Source organism: Artemia sp. Qi Xiang Cuo, chromosome 7, assembly GCF_049724085.1.
Source record: "Artemia sp. Qi Xiang Cuo chromosome 7, ASM4972408v1, whole genome shotgun sequence".
Classification (NCBI taxonomy): Eukaryota; Metazoa; Arthropoda; class Branchiopoda; order Anostraca; family Artemiidae; genus Artemia; species Artemia sp. Qi Xiang Cuo.
The window spans coordinates 38,278,482-38,296,294 of record NC_142800.1 but is presented as its reverse complement, the minus strand read 5'-3'; the positions used below and the strand labels follow the sequence as shown (position 1 = coordinate 38,296,294).

Below are 17,813 nucleotides of genomic sequence, written 5' to 3'. Positions count from 1 at the left end.
AATTGGATCTGACCATATGCCAGTGAGTATTAAGCTGAGAGCGTATATTTGACGGTCTGAAAGGGGAAATGAAAGGTCTACGTGTGAGGAAAGGATCCATAAACACGCAACTGGCCTCTCCCAGACAGTCTAGCACGATAGACTTAACACTATTTTGAAGTGCCAACGTAGATTCCCCGAGCTAGAACTTTAAGGAATGTACAAAACGAGTTCAAAGTTCAGAATATTTATAAGCTGTTTTAGTCCACTGTTAGGGCTGGAATCAATCCAAAACAGGATTCTCTTCAGTCTGTGCTAATAATACTGATGTAGATGTTTTACTAGTAGACCAATTCTCTCGTCTCCTTATTTTTTTCCTGGGGACAATGTTGTGCCTCAACTCCACATGAAGTTTCTAATTTATTATGTCTCCATTGTTCTTTTGTTCCAGAGAACGGAGAAGCAAATGTTTGGCTCCCTGGCACTCATTCACTGCATCTCGGGGTGTTATACAACCAGTTGCATTTTTTCCAAAGAAAAACGACCAATCTTTGCGTCCGCCAAGAAAAACGGTCTGTACAAAAAGATTCAGTGTGCAATACAGAAGTTGAGAGATGAAATCATCACGGAAGCCAGTATATTCTCTCTTCAAGATGTTGCAAGAAAGCTGATAATCATCGCTTATGGAAGGGATCCTAATCAGTTTTTCCTCAGTGATTTACGATTACACTTGTACTCTAGTAAGAAGGAGCTGCAAGCGTTGATTCCTACAGAGGTTGCGTTGGTGGGAAATTTTAAGTGTTCTTAATATCAGCTTTCAATCTGGAATACCTCATTGATTGCAAGACCATGTCTGCCAAGCCCTTTGAATTATGGGTGGCAATTTTCTGGACAAGACGTTGTTCTTGTTGCTTCGAGCGCTTCTTCGCTCCTGTTGGGATATTCACAGCTCTTTTGTGAGTGTACCAAAAGGGGCACCAAGAACTGTAAATGCCTTTTTCGATTGTGTGATGTTTTGTGTGCTTGTGCCGGATAGTGTGATGACTCGCCTAAAAAAGAATAACACATGCGTAATTTGGGGTCATTTTCTTTAGATTCTTTTTCTTTCTCTCTTTTTTTCATCAAAAGCTCTATTTCTGCCACTATTTTTTTTATTTTGGACGTACTTCTGTTGAGGCTAGGATTCAATATCTTTGCACTTGAATTTATTCAAAGTGGCTTGTGTTAAGACACCACAAACGGAATGGAGTTACAGAGATGTTGTCACCTTCCTGTGCAACCTTAATCGCTCTGTTCCTCCCCCAATGAACATAACTCTAATGCAAGTACAGGAAAGTTGGTTTCTGGTATCACCTCTTAAGTATGTTTTAATAATATGCAGTTAGGAAATTAGATCTAATTGTGCTTATCATTTTTTTTCTCTTAGGACCCTATTCTGCTTCACGTTCTAAGTTCAAACCTCTCATCTATCCAAAAAACAGAAAATATAGCTAATGAAGTCATTGAACATGCAAATTAGGTGATATCGTCCTTTGGCCCAAACAATTTTCGTTGTTCCCGCCTGTATTCATTTTCAGCCTTTATTTCTGTCCTAGATTCCATATTCAAAGTTTCTTTAGCTGGTTGAAGCCGGGTAACTTTTTTGTAGCGATCTTTCTTTATCGTGGGTCCTTGACTATTGGCGCTAAAGTGCTGGGCACACGTAGCTGATTTCGGGAACTCAGTACAGCAGCTCAGTAGACAAACGATAGCGGTAAGAAAAATTTATTGCACGAGATTTTCAAAACTAAAATCATTGACACAAATAGTCAACCGGAGTTTATTAGTAGGTGTATGACTGATCTCAGCTTAGTTCTCAGTTAAGTTCTGAGCTCAGTAGCGGGATCTCTCACCACAGACATCTCTGGCTAACTTTTCATTTTCTATCTATTTGTATCCCTATTTTTGTGTGATGATCACGATGAAAATCGGCACTGATTTTGTAAATCGGCACCGAAAACTAGAAAATTTTCAAGCTCAAATCAACACCGATTTCTTTTAAAATCGGCATTTCTGAAATCAGCTACGTGCGCCCAGCCCTTAATTGGCAGCACAAATTCAAGCATCAAATTTAAAATAGTGTTGGTCTGGCTTTGGCAATTAAAGTTTACTTCAAAATTGAAATGGTAGGCTATAGGCCTATATTAATTCTATTTTGGAACTTCCTATAAATCTAGGCTAGAAAAAGAGGGTAAAATTCTACTTTTGACTATCTTGGAATGGGGTTAAGTTAGGAAAATGAGACTTTCAGGGATGGGTCTACAGGGGATACCACCAGATGGCTAATTTGACAGTGTATATATATAGAAATCTTTAAATTAGCCAACTGGCCAACCAGTATTTTAAGCCTTTGAGTCCAGCTGGACAAAAGGAAACATATTAAGAAGACAATTCTTACTCCATAGCCTATTATGTAGAGTAATCTTAGTTAACACATTTTACAGGGGGAGAGCCTTTATCTTCACTTCTTTCCTTGTTTTTCCAGTTTTTTCTAAGAAATTCATGAATTTCTTAGAGCCTATATATTAACAGAATATATAACCCCACCCCTCTAATGGCTAAATATATACCTAGAATTGCATCCTCAATCTAAATATAACAGCCATTTGCATCACAAATGAACTTTACTCCCATATTAGCCATGTGGTGGATGTCTGGTCTACAGTCTTAAGTATGTCCTGGGAAGGTATATTGAAGTAACTACCAACACTTCTTCTCCCTCTAGAAGGTTCTAAATTTTGCCTACATGACAGGTCTATAGGCATACTTATTGACATTTTGACAAACAACATTTTACCTTAATTTTCAGTTATCAGTTTCTTTTTCTCTGGTTTTAGTTCTGAAAATCCAATTCCTGTTATTTGAGTAGGCCTATAGTTTTAAGCCATATCAATTTTTGTCTTTTTAATTCAGGAAATGTATTTGCTTATCTTTATAACCTTATAAATTGGGATTGAGCAAAGTTGTGAAGCTGAAAACAATTTTTGGTAAATATTTACCAAATCATATTATTGAGTTACAACTAAAGTGAATATACCACTCAATGCCTTTTTCATGCTCTTTACAAATATAATAATCATTTTTGTCAGAAATGAATTTTAGCCCCCACCCCTATATATACCAATTCATATTTGCACATTAGGGGGGTAGAGAAAAATTTTAAACTTATCTCTCATTTACATCACAAATAAAATTACCCCCACCCTAATGTGCAAATATATACCCTGAATTGACATATATAGAGGTGGGGGCTAAAATTCATTTCCAACAAAAATGATTATTACATTCACAAAGAGCATAAAATAGGCATCAAGTGGTATAGGTCTATTCACTTTAGTTGTAACTCAATAATATGATTTGGTAAATATTTACCCAATTTTTTGTACTTTGTTTAAGCAGAAGATCTATTTTTCAAAGTTCCACTTTTATAAGACACAGGTTTTAAAGGTCATCAAAGGTCAGGACCCTCTAGAGAGAGAAGGAGTGGATGTATATGCTTCAAAATACATTCCCAGGACATACTTTAGCCTGTAGACCCATCTCTGTAAGTTTCATTTTCCTAACTTAATCCCTTTCCAAGATAGCCAAAAGTAGCTAAAGTAGAATAAAAAAAGAAAAAGAATTAAACTTCTTCTTAGGACTCTAATTGTGGTAGTTGATGTCTTAAATAAATAAAAAATTCCATTATTGACATACCCTACACACTACTTGATTAATTCTTTATGCTTTATCCAAGTATGGGTAAATTTCTAGGTGGCCCTATAATTTAGGGCCATCCTAGCTGTAATTTAGCTAGGATGAAAGTGAAAATATCACTTGATGCCATTTTTATGCTTTTTCATGTTGCAAATTGCAACTTGAGCCCTGAGAGGGGCCCCAAAGGTATTTTATGTGAATTATAAAAGAGCATAAAAAAAGCATCAAATGATGTTTTCACTTTCACCCTTGCTAAATTATATGGCCCACTCTAAATTTACCTTGAATTTTACCCCCCTAATGTGCAAATATATACCCTGAATTGGAATATACCCTGAATTGTTGACAGCAAAGTTTTGAATTGCAAAATTCTGTGCTATTTTGTCAATGGCATTTGAAAAAACTTGAAACATTAAGAAAATTTGAATTGAAAATCAAGTATTTTGTTTGTTAGGTTATAACTTCTTTGTGTGGTTACAAAAATGAAATAACTTTGTGGTCCCTTTAAGCTCTCAAGATGGAATTTGCAACAGAAGCAATTATTGTATTATGATAGGGCATAAAAAAGACATCAAATGATGTTTTCACCTTCATCCTAGCTAAATTTTAGGGCCACCTAGAAATTTACCCAAATATGTTAATAAATTTTGAAAATTTGCCCCTCTACTATTGGTCCAAGACTATATTATACTATGTTGTAAAGTCAAAATATTGCATAAGACAAAAATTAGCATTTAAAGTAGGCCTTAAACAGCTCTCTATGAGGTTTCAGTGCCCTTTTAGCAAAAAAAGGAGGATGTATCAGTGCTATCTATATAAAAATGGGATTTTCCTTTTGTTCAAGGTGTGGGCCATTAATGTCTTATTCAAGGTTTTCAGCAAGGGTGAATCCAACAGTGTACTTTTGTTTTGCTTTGATACCAGTCTCTTTAAAAAATTCCCTTTAATTAAAAAATAAAATTAAAATTGGTACTTATTGGTTAGCTGGAACACACACAACAAGAACTGCATATAGAATCTCAAAGATCCTAATGAAAAATTGATTTCCTCTGCCTAGTGAGGTATTTCACACTCTGTGAAAAATCTTTAAACTTTGGTTTTTTGGGGTTGGAGGGGCAAAAAAGGTACCTTGGTTAGGTTAGGTTATGTATTTAATATTTCCTATGCTTTACCCCCACCCTCCCCTAATGTGCAAATATATAGCCTAAATTTGTTTCTTAACTTTTATGTTTTATTTCATTAGCATTAGCCAAGCTTCACTTCTTGCATGTGTTCCAGTTAACCAATAAGTACCATAAAATTTTACTACTAATACTCATGAAAATGAGGTAGGGTAATATCTGGCATGATTCAAACCTTTTTTGAAAAATGTATATCTGAGCAGTTCTCACGTTTCTCTTGTCAACATCTAATGTGTTTTGGACTAAAATTGTTTTGCACTGGGTAAAAGAACCATTCACAAGTATCATAATTTTTTTTTATGCTTCTATGCAAATCAGCTTGCTCAAAAATTGTAAAAATGCACAATTGGTCCATTTTCCACAATAATTCAAACCAGTCAAGAAGTGGCCAAGGTGTTCAAATTTTGTCTGGTGATTTCAAACTGGTTCAAAAATAACCAGAAACGTCCTAGTTGAGGGTTCAAAACTTTTCAAACCCCCATGTTTTATACCTCTAATGGTTCAAATGTAATTTTATTTTGGTTATTTACTTCAATTATTCAGATAAAAATGCAAAAAGCTACAAAATAGGTACAGCAAAAGCTAACATAGGCCAGTTCTATGTCTTTAGTATTTTTGAGGTGGAATGGATCAGATCCAACTAGTTTGACAGCTCTGTAAAACGCCATTTCTTCAGCAACAACAGCAATGTTGTCAATCTTGGGCCACATGAGGACTTTTTCTTTAAAGTTCAACTACTTCATGAATATAAGCTTGACTTGTCCTTTGTTGTGGAAGCCTATCACTCAACCAATAAACCAACCCTTTTCGCCTTTCTTTCTGCTGAACCAAACTGGATAGTACTTTTCCAGCTCAACTTTGACTGGCTCTGGGACCATCTTTCTCACTGGGATGGTGTCTGAGTTCAAGTTGCTATGTGATTTCACATTCAATTGGTTTTAATTAAAACAAATGGAAATAAATAAAAATAAATAAACTTCTCTATGCAAAAAATTGCACGTTGAGTCCCTAATGCACGTTGAGTCCCAAATGCACGTTGAGTCCCAAATGCACGTTGAGTCCCAAATGTGTTTAACTGGACTGATGAAGACTTGGCTTCTTTACTCCTAGCTGATATTCTGCAATGCTTAGATGGCTGCTTCTGCTTTTCGTTCTTCTGGTCTCAAAAGTCTTCATTTGTAAGATGTTGATGAAATACTCACCTCCTCTCGACAGTATTCACAGGAGCCTTCTTATGAGTTAAGAGCAGTCCAAGACATTCTGCAAGCTGAGAAGCCAACTTTTGAGGAGTGTGCCATTGGGCTTTGGTGTAGCTTGATGAAGTGTTGCCATTGCTGTCTTCAGCACTGTCACCTTTGAAGATCTCGTCCACAGGGATTTCTGGCTTCGGAACTTGGAAGTTATTAACAAAGGTGAGAAGACTAGTATCAAGATCTTCTTCTTGACTATCTGGTGAGTTTGGGGGTTCAGTCACTGTTTCATTTGCACAGGTTTGGGAGATGGATGAAGTAGGTTCAGTTTTTTTCTCATTTTGCAAGGTAGACCAGGTTTCTGTCTCACAACCTGGTAAGGTGGATGAGGTAGGTCTATCTTCTTATTGACTAGGCAGGGAGGAACAACCAGTTGGACTAGCTGTGGTTTCCTGTGATTCTAAAGCCTTCTACCCTGTCAGTTCAATCCAAATCTTGAAGAGGCTCTTATCTTCCAGCTTTGATTTCAACTGCATACGGGCGACATTCCGAAACTCTTCAACTTTGTCGTCTCATATCATGCACTCCAAAGCTTGGAAAAGTTGATCTGAGGCAGGACTGCCATTTTTTTGCTGAATATTGTTGATGTTGACAACAAAAATAGTGTCATCAGGTGACTCAACACGCACTACAAGCTTCTCAAAATCAATTGTGGCTATGTCCCACAGGTATAGACTGCAAGCACATAATCCCTTTTTGATAGCCTCTTTGTTCATATTGTTTGGCACAAATTCTGCAATCACTGATACAAAACTTGTTTTGGTTACTTCAAACCTTGGTTGGCGGTAACTGACTCTAACTTCAAAGTCTTTTTTCCTCAAAAAATTCTTTCCATCCTTCCTTCAGGCTCCTAACAATAGCAACATTGAGAGGTTGCAGAATAAATGTAGCATTTGGTGGCAGTATTACCAATTCAATTTGTTCTTCTTTGCATAGTTCACTCAGTTTGATTGTAATATGAGAGGCATGCCCATCAAGAATTATGAGTACAGGTCTCTGGATGTTGTTTCAATTCAGGTAAGGAACCATATTATTTTTCATACTTTCACAAAAGTTTGGGCCCTGTATCCAACCAGTCTCTGACCCAGAGGCTTACACGGAGTCAGGACAAGCATCCTCATTATTTTTGTGCACCTTTCTTGACTTGTATTTGTAAACAATATAAGGCTTTGCATTTTCACCAGCACCATTGACCATAAACAGAACAGTAAGGTTCATTTTCTCTTTTCCGCCTGTGCTCTGTATAACTTTGCAGCTGGCCTGCTTTGCAAGGGCATTTGTTCCATGAGGAAGGAACAGAAAACTTGTCTCATCTGTATTCCATATTCTTTGGGGGTCAACAGCTATATCATGAAGCTCTTTAAGTCCTTTTTCTTTCAAGCAGTTTTCATGGTTGAGACATCAGTTTTCAATCTTTTCTTGAGTTAGAGAAGAACGCCCTCTATGAAGATTCTCAAGTTTTTGTTTGGAAATGTCAGGATGTCGTTTCAGAAAGGAATAATACCAGGGCTTGGTCGGTTTTCAGTCTCTGATGAAGCCCTGCAGTTTGCTTTTTCCATCATAATTGTCACTGTGTCAAGCAGGATGGCTTTTGATAATAGAAAACCAATTCTCTGGTTCCACAAAACAAACTGCTCCAGGTTTTCTTCCTCAGCCTGACTAAGAAGGTCCTCGAAGTTTGCTCCTCGTTCGTTTCTTCTCATTCTCTACTTCAAACCCTTCCTACTTTTTCTTGACTACATAGTTCTGCAACGTTGTTACAGGAATCGAGTACTTCTTTGCTATTAATTTCATCCTGGATGGTCCCATGAAATAATTTTCAACAGCTTGCTTCAAGATAGAATTTTCAAAAGTTTTGTAGTCTCCTCGTCCAGTTGCTGGTGTCTTTTTCATTCTCTTCTCCTTCACTTGTGAAGCTCTTCTATCTTTACTCTCTGCTAAGCTTACATCTTCACGTTCTGTGTCCATGTTGTTTTCCCCTTCGACAGCTGCCATGTTGAATTCCAAATCAGAATCTTCTACAGGAGCAAGAACATATTCCCTGGAACTGGCTTTTTTCAGGCAAGTGCATATTTCGAAGGTGCCAAATTTTTTTGCTTTGTTTTTGATTTTTCTCAGGTTTAACTTCCTCTTCCCAGTTGCTACCATCTTTTGATCCTTTAGTGTTAGTAGGTGTTATTAACTTTGGCTGGAAATTTGGTTCCTTTCATCTTCTGTGGTGGCCCCACTGGCAGCAACTCTCCCAAGTCTAGTTTGCCTGAAATAAAAACAGATCAGAAACAACAAAGTCAAATCCGTTTTCATTAACCTTTAATGCAAGTTTCCTTTTGCATACAAAGTGGGCCAATCTTTTTATTTTCTGTGGAGGATAGGCAAATTGTGAAAAATGAGTTTAAGCACAAGGATAAGGAGAGAAAACAATGTAGGAAATTTAAAAAGGAACCCAAGATTTGAACCCTTCCTAAATTTCAAAACCTTCCGGAATGCTGTTCTTTCAAGTAAAATCGTTTGGTATTTATTCGAACTCTTTTTGAACCTGTCGACAATGGTTTGAAATGGCAATAAAAAGTTCGAATCCTGTCATTTAGAACCGTCCAAAACTTTTCGAACAGGGTCCACTTTACTAGAAGAGAGCTGGTAACTGCTACTGACCTGAAAATGTTAAATTCATCTCTTTCTTTCATTAAAATTTCGATCTAAGCCTTCCACAGACTGCTAAAATTATGGATCTGAGGGTGAAAAAAATTCGAACCTTAGCTGATTAGTCAAACCTTTTCCAGAAAATCAAGATTTTCTGCAATTCTAGCACCTGTTATGTGACCATTCACCCTCCCTTGCATTGAGCACCCACCAGTCAGGCATATCCAAAAAGAAAAACTTCAAAAAGACAACAAATGACTTAAATATGAGACTTTTTTAAAACTTGCCTTTTTTCTCCAACATCACTGCACTAAAGCATGTTTTCAGACACTTGGTCATAAACCTTATCTTCTTTGAGGTTAACGTTTTCTTGCAGCTGGAGACCACAGAATAGGTGGGTTTGTGCATTACCAGACTCGATTTTTAGTAACAAAAAGTTAAAATTTTCGAACCTCCGTCCACTTCTCTAGGGTTCGAATCATAACGGACATTACCCTACTTATGTCTTACAGCCACCCCACTCAAGTTTTTCATCTGAGTGAAGTTAGGTTAATCCTAATGAAATATACCTAAGTAGGATAAAAATAAAATAGTCTAGTAACAAAATTATGGAAACTACAACAGAGAATTATGGAAATCAGGCCCCCCACTAGTGCATTATATTAAAAGATTTCTAACCTGACTAAAATATTTAATTGAAATATACCTACATTGTAGTGTATATACACTCTTGCACTAAGCTGATAATCACCAAGTACATACTGAAGTACAGAAAGAAACTGGCTCTCTCAGACCAAGAGCTTGACTGGGTTGGCTATAAGACATAAGTACCAAAAATAATAATCACTATTTCTGAATCAGCTAGAATTGCCAATTTTTTTTTGCTAGATAGTGTTTGGTACTGTTGTGCTATCTGTAACACACGTGCCATGTTATGTAGGGAAGATGCTTAAGAAACTAGGCTAGTCAAACAGGTTTCTTTCAATAGAGAATTTGATTGGAAACCGTGGTTTGTCATTGCGTTTACAATATTTAAACTATTGTTTTTAAGGGTTTAGGGGGGGGAAGGTACCAAGGTGGGGTTAGGTTATATATTTAATATATGCTATGCTTTACCCCCCCACCCCCCTAATGTGCAAATATATAGTCAAAATTTGCTTATAAACTATTATATTTTCATGGTATTTTGTTTTATTTACTTAGCATTAACCAAACTTCACTTTCCATGTGTGTTACAGTTAGTACAAAAGTACCTAGTTTTTTTATATATCTATTTGGTAACTTTTGGTTACCATGGGCTGTTTTCAGCCTCTTTAATGGTTAAAAATGGAATTTGCCCCAGAAGTAGTTATTGAATTTAGAAACAGCATAACAAAGGAATCAAGTGATGTATCCACTTTCTTCCTGGGCTAGGGTGCCTGCAGAACATTTTCCAGGGAGGTTGCAGACACCAAAATAGCAGTGATTAGTGGGGGACATAGGAACATATTTTAGGATACATATTCTTAGCAGTAAGTTTATTTGTAACTCCATTTAGAAAATTTTTTTTAACTAAACTGGCATGTAAAATGTAACAAAACTCAGTAAATTTTAAACAATGAAGATTCTTGGGAAAGAGATCAATCCATTTAATCTATAATACATCTAATTATTGTGCATTGAATCTTAATCCATTATGTCCAAACCCTAGAGTAAAAGAACATGAGACTCAAACCAAAATTATTAAAAGATTTATTGTTGCCCTAGATTTACAGCAGATGTAGACCAGTCCTTATGTAATTTCCTAAGCCTTAGAATTGGCTAAAGAAGGAATTGAGATATGAATTGAAAAGTGGCTTCCAATGGGATATTTTAAGCTCTGTTTTCCTTTGTGGAAGTTTCATTTATCTTTCTTTGATCAACTGATTTCTAAGATCTCAGAAGCCCTTAAAGTGGAATTTTGTCAAGATCTTCACATTCCTAAGGGTCTATACTAAAAAATCACCCTTCCTGAGTAGATACCATGTTTTGATTTTATAATGGTCATTTAAAATATACCTCTTTTGTAATAGGACAATTTCCAAATAATAGGAAAAACAGTAAAATTTCCATAATATAAAAACCCCATAAGTGAAATTGGTAATATAAGGTACTCTCTAGATAATAGGCTATAGGGTAAAATTCCGTTTTTAGAGTACACTGTAGCTAGAAGACCAGTTGATCATTCTTTTTTTGTCTATCATTTTTCAGATTTTAAGTGAATTTTGAATGATTTTGATTTTCTAAGGCTTAAAAAGTTAATTCCTCTTCTCTAGAATTTCATCAGTTTATTTAACAGTCGCTTTTATCCCGTTGGTAATCTTGTGTCTAGGGTAACATCTCAGTGCTTTGACTGTATCTAATTTTGGAAACTAGTTTGTAAAAATGAAGTTCAAAACTTCACTCTTATTTTTTGGTTCTTGCTTCATCACGGCTGATTTGGTATTCAAGTATGTGTGTTCAAGCAAGAGAGATGCATTGTCAGAATGCATGGGAAGTATCTAATTAAGGCTATATATTTGCACATTAGGAGAGAGGGGTTTGGGGGTAAAATATAGCAGACCTTCATGCAAAATGTGTTTGTTACAATTATTATGCATATTATGAAGTAAGAATTGTTTTTTTTACATGTTTCTTCCTCAATAACCCCTAATCAAGACTTTTACCCAAATTTTTGCTTACATACCTTGTATATCATATACATGTAGAGGGAAATAAAATTCTTGCTTACAGTCTTAACTTGTAACAACCATAATAAAAAAGAACAAGTTTTTTCAACTAAAAGTAAGAAGCAATATTAAAACTGAAAACAAACATAAATTATTACATATTCGAGGGGGATTACCCTCTCCTCAATGCCTCACTTTTCAAGCTAGTCTTATTGTTAAAAAAAAGGTTCTTATTGTTCTAATTTAAGAAAAAAACCTTGTGTTTCAAGAGTCATTTGTAAAGAATTTTGACAAAAATTCAAACTCTAGCATAAAAATCATGGTATTAAGGAGGGGGCCACACCTTCATAAATGTAATAATTTCTCTTTGGTTTTATAGTTTAATGTTGGTTTCTGCTTTCAGTAGAAACATTTATTGTGTAGTGTAATTTTTTATCATTTTTAAATAATGCTGGGAAATCTGGCTTCAGCTCCATGGAAAAATTCCTTGCTACAGAAAGATCCTCTAGACAATGCAATACTATTACTTCAAGTAATAACTCACATCACCACCAAGCTACCTTGGGCTGACACAGCTACACATGCTACTCTTCCATCCCAATCATTTCAAAGCCTCCCTCTTTACCCTCTCCCAGGAAGTTCCAATTTCCCTTAAATATTTCCTTACAACTTTCTCCCACCCCAACCAAGGACAACCTGCTCTCTGTTTAGCTCTAGAGAGTTGTCCAAAATGACAATCTTTGGCAATATGTCATCTTTCATCAGCAGAACATGCCTTAGCCATTTTAATCTTTCTTTCATTATAAGCCTAAAAAGTGGAATTGAACCATGCTTTTTCTAATGCCTATAAAACAGCTTACAAATTGTATTTAAAATTTAAATTAATCAGTACAATTAACAATTATATTGCCTTTTTAGCCCTTCTGTTCATCCTGTTTCTCCCAACCTTTGGCTAGTTTTGCACAATGGAAACATTCTAGCCACCATAAAATAAGTCACTATAATATATAAAATACTGGTAAAATACATAAAGTAGGTAAAATATTAATTTTATGGGGGTCTGTAAAATTATGGTAAAATGTATAAAATACCAAATTTTACCATTTACAGCACTACTGTTTTATAACCGAACAATTCTCCCCCTTTAACTGAAATCTCTTATATCTTTAAACATTTTGCACTGACGCACTGGTCTCTCACCTTGAAAGAAATCAGTCACTTTCAAAAACTCAGCATGGTTTCTGTAAAGGTTGCTCAATCAACACGAACCTCATTGAATCATATGACTTTGACCAGACTCTTGGATTATGGCCTTCCAGTGGATGTCATATTGCTTGATCAAGCAAAAGCCTTTGATAAAGTACAATATCAATTTCTTGTCCTAAAACTGGAAGCATACAGGGTGCATGAGGGTATAGTTGCATAGATTATAGCCTTTCTTACTGGAAAAACTCAGAGGGAAGTAGTTTATGAGTTCATCAGTAAAACTGTTTATTCTGATGAAATTCCTGTCATTTAGGAGTTCCACAGGGCCTAATCCTGGGGCTCACGTTTTTCAGCATATATATTAATGACAGTACAACTCACCTGTAAAACCCACTGACACTATATGCTGACGATTTCAAACTCTTAGGACAAGCCCAGATTAGGACAGGCTCAATAATGCAAGAAGATTTAGATGAACTATCTAGATGGTCATCTGAGTGGGGTTTGCAGTTCAATGTGTCAAAATGCAAAGTCCTGCATCTTGGACACAACAACCCTAGACGACCTTGCCATATTGGAGATGACCTACTTGAAGCTGTAAGTGAGGAAAAGGACCTGGGGGTTTTTGTCAATGACAAACTTAAGATCCACAGCCACACACGAGCTGAAGTTGCTAAAGCAAACCGAGCCCTAGGGCTCATAAAATGAATATTTACCACCAGGAAGCTGTGTGTGGTCAAGAAGCTGTACAAATCTATGTTGTATCCACACCTGGAATTTGAAATGGCCCTGCCGTCTCCTCATCATAAAATGGAAATTAAAGCACTTGAGAGTGTCCATAGGCGAGCAACAAAGCTCATACCAGCTTTGCAAGAGAAGCAATATGAGGAACGCCTTATTTCCCTCAAACTCCCCACCCTGGTCTATTGAAGGAAGAGAGGAGACGCAATCGCTACTCGCCAACTGCTAGAAAGCGATCTCTTGAGTCAAGTTTTCTCCTCACCCCTTGCAAGTACAACAAGAAGTCACACAAAGAAGCTGCAAGTCCCCTGTTGCCATCAACGTGAGCACTTCTCCGTATGCGCAGTCCCTCATTGGAACAGCCTCTCCAAGATAATTTTAAAAGAAATTACAGAGTAGCAAAAGAAAGACTAACGTTAAACTTATAATTCAGCTGTCAAATTGACATTGTTTCTTTCAATACTCAAATTCAACTGAATGAAATGTATAGGTTCAAATAAAATTGTTTATCAAAAGAGAATCTAATTAAATAGTTTGTTACAACAAACTGCAAGTAAGGGGCAACTAGGGTCATTATTCACCAAAACCAAAAACAGAATTTTGATGAAAATTTACACCAACAGAATTGGATCTTTATGTTGATTCTAAATGCATACAATTCATTAAATTTATTGTTACCTATCAAAAGCCACAAATCTGAGAAAATTTGCCTGATTAAAAAAGCAAAACAACCAGCAATTCATCCCAAGAAAAACTAGCAATCTTAGTGAAAATCGCTTTACTAGATTTTTATTATCAGAGAACCTTACCAGAGAGGTTTCAAGCTCCAATCTATGTAATGTGGAATTCTAGATTTTTTTCTTCCAATTCTAGAAAGATTGTGGATGGATGTTTATTAGTTTTGTTTTATTCCAAGGGGTGTTTGAAAAGCAAGTAATCTCAGTGAAAATTGCTTTATTAGATTCATCATGTCAGAAAACCTTGCTATAGAGGTTTCAAGCTGCAATATACAAAATGTGGAATTTTTTTTTTTTTTTTTTTTTTTTTTTTTTTTTTTTTTATAGCAAGACAGATTATGATTGTATGTTTGTTTTATGTTTTTTTTTTGTATAAAACCAAGAGTTCTAGAAAATTTCTATTTTTCTGTTTATATGAAATATTTCCATGCATTAAAATGTATATAAGCCATGTAATTTATTCATTGATAAGGGAATTCTATTTTAAAGGTTGTAATGGCTACAGCCACATAGAAGATCAAAAGTCACACAAAATATCCATTTATATGAACAATAATACTCCTCTTTGTCCTCCCAAAATTCTGCTGCAGAATGATTTTGTCCAAAATTTAAAAACAGCAATAAAATTGGTGTTTAAAGGGCCAATACCCTACATTATATCTTGGTTAGGGTTAGGGTTGGTTAGTGTTGTGTTTTGGAAATAATCAGACATTAAATTAATTTTTTTTTCAACTAAAAGTAAGCAGCCGCTTTGAAACCCAAAAACATCATAAATTATTCTTTTTAGAAATGGAACTTCCTTCTCCTTAACTAATTGTTCTTTACTCTGAAGTTTAAATTTTTGTCCAAATTCTTTGAGAACACTTACATAAACACAAGGGCTATTAAATGTGAAAAAGAAGGGCAGTCTCTTTTCCATTCAGAATAATTTAAGTTTGTTTTAAGCTTTAAAGTTCCTCCCTACTTATAGTTGAAACTATGTTTTTATTTGTTTAATTACATTTCATGAAGTTAATGGGATGCAATGCTTAGAGATTTCTTTTTCTTTTTTAAAGGTAATGAAAAAGTATGTCAAGCAAAATAAAAGTTTATAAAAAGGAATGAAATAAAGTAATTACAAAAAAAATACAAGCCTACTTATCAAAAATAAGATAGGAACAAATAAGAAAATAAAACACTATCAACCTTTTCTAACTTAGTTATCAAACATCAATATAGGCATATTTAATGCTTTCAGTCTGTAATTATGAAAAGTAAACCATTTTCAAAGTAGTTTGTTCAAAGAAAAGCATTGAAACTAAGATTAAGAAAATCAAATAAAAGTTTCTGTCTCTGGATGTTATTGAAAAGGCTGTAAGCATTGAAAATAACTGTATAATATTGATATTTAAATTTAATTTTGAATACCAAAAACCAATAGATTTGACAGCTTTATATGTCCTAACCATAAAAATTGATGCTTTTTCAAAGTGAACTACTTGGTCAATACAGTCACTTCCTGGTAAAAGAATAATAATAGTGAAACACAAAAAAATACATCTGTTCTGGGAAAAAATACAATATCAAACATTTCTTATTATAGTGGCTTCAGATGTTGGCAGTACTCAGGTTAGCTCAATTTGATGACATATTTTTATTTGGATTGCCCCCTTTTTAAAATGTTTTTCTTCTTTTTCTATAGTTCTACAAACTGTCTTATGGACTAATAATTTAAGATGTTTATATGCAAACTCGAGGTAAGTACATACTTGGAATAAAGCTGATTTTTTTATTTAATGTAAACATTATTTAGTTTCTTATGCTTTTGCTATTGATAAGGATTGCTATTTACCTACCACTCATTACTATAAAAAATTCAATTATAATTTTTCATGGTCTTCTTTACTCTGCTCTCTTTCCTTTAGTTCCCTTAAAATTACTTTGTACTCTCTGAATTCCAGGGGGGCCAAGCCCCCCCTCCTGTTGCCACCAATGCTCTTAGTAGAATTATTTGGATAAATGTACATTTACCACTAGCTCTTTAGCTTATATTTAGGCTAAGTGGTTTTTTTCTCAGTATATAATTACTTATTAATATATTATTTGAAAATATTTAAAAGTGGAAAGAAGGAACCAAAATAATCTGATTAATTGAAACATCCTATATATTATAAAATAGCCAAAGGTTTTTATTGGTTTAGTATTTTTTTTAGTTTCTATATATTCCTTTGGGTTTAGTTTACAGTCGCTCCTCCTCAGAAGGAAACACTATAAATTTTGAAAGCAACTTGAAAAAATCTAAATATTTCTAAATTGCTTCACTTTGCTCTCCCACAAATATGCAGATATATAGCCCAATTATGTATTTTCCATGCATTTTTTTAAATGTCATACTTTTTTTTCAAACATATTTAATGGAAATCAAGCAAAATAAGCACAATAAATAAACAGAAAAATATTTAGGGTATATTGGCTATATATCTACTCATTAGGGGGAGGAGGTAGGGTAAAGTAAAGTGAAATACTTCTGTGAATGATATAAGTGTTTTATAATTTAAAAGTTGTTTTCAGAATGTGTTGTGTTTCCTTCTGAGGAGGAGTGATTTTACACTAGTACCATCTTCCTTGGGGTATATATGGGACTATTAGGGGTAGGCCGCATGTAAAAATAAACTAATTAGAAAGAGCATAAAAAAGGAATTTAGTAGTATTTCCACCTTCTCCCTATATTAGTTATGAAATCTCATATATATTTACTGTTGATGCTCATTTCATCACTCCTGTTTAAAATGTAGCCTATTTTATTAGAATTTTGCAATTTTTTGTAGCTCTTTAAGTAATCCTCAAACTGAAATAAGTACTAGTTTGCTGGTTCACCTCTCATAAAGAAACACTAAAACTTTCAAAATAACTTTTTTTCTAAAATTAACTACCAAAAACTTTCCGAAAAAGAAGTTTTCTAAAGAAAAGTCACTAAACTTGAGATCAGAAGAAATAAAACCCTACTGTAACTCAAACTCAAAACGACCAGAAATCCGGGTTGCAGCGGTAGCTAGCAACCTAGTAAGAGACGACCACGTCCCTTAGTAAAAACTACAATAACTCATAACTCCTAAAAATAGAGCCAGATCAAAACATGAAGTACACTATTAGAACCGCCGTATCTGAAACCCCTATATAGGAAACTTAGTGTCCCTTGGCTTGAACAAAAAGGAAAATATATTGGCTTGAAAATCAAGTAAAGTGACTGCCACCACAGTATTCTGCATATACAGCATCTTTTTTTTTTCTTTTCTTTTTTTCTTTTCAACAGATAGCGGTGCGCCGGAACATCGTAAAGAGCTGTTTAATGGTCCATTGTAAAGGGAATTGATGTGGTTAAAAACCTTTTGTAATTTTTTTTTTAAATCAATTTTGTACAAAAAACAGGATTTTCATGTACAAGATAGATGAAGGACGTCATAATCTTAGGTTACCACCTTATATGGCGTAAAAGTAAATAAAATATCATGATGTTAGCTATAATGACATCAGTAATATTTTTACATAAAGTTATAATAAACAACACACTCTAGCCTATACTAACTGAATTGCATAAGCGATCTATATAGTTCATTATAAATGGAGACTATGTAAGTATCATCAAATATAGCTGAAATTACTATTAAAGAATAAATA

At 34.7% G+C, this 17,813-nt stretch overlaps 1 protein-coding gene across 1 annotated transcript in view; it reads left to right on the top strand.

Moving 5' to 3' along the window:
- The first annotated feature begins 2,102 nt into the window (after positions 1–2,102).
- Positions 2,103–17,813, top strand: part of LOC148950246 (uncharacterized) — a 251,772-nt gene continuing 236,061 nt past the window's right edge. Inside the window, exon 1 of the mRNA XM_089091811.1 lies at positions 2,103–2,144. Within this exon, the coding sequence (XP_088947937.1) occupies positions 2,142–2,144 (3 nt within the window). The 5' untranslated portion in view covers positions 2,103–2,141. The remainder of the gene's footprint in view (positions 2,145–17,813) is intronic.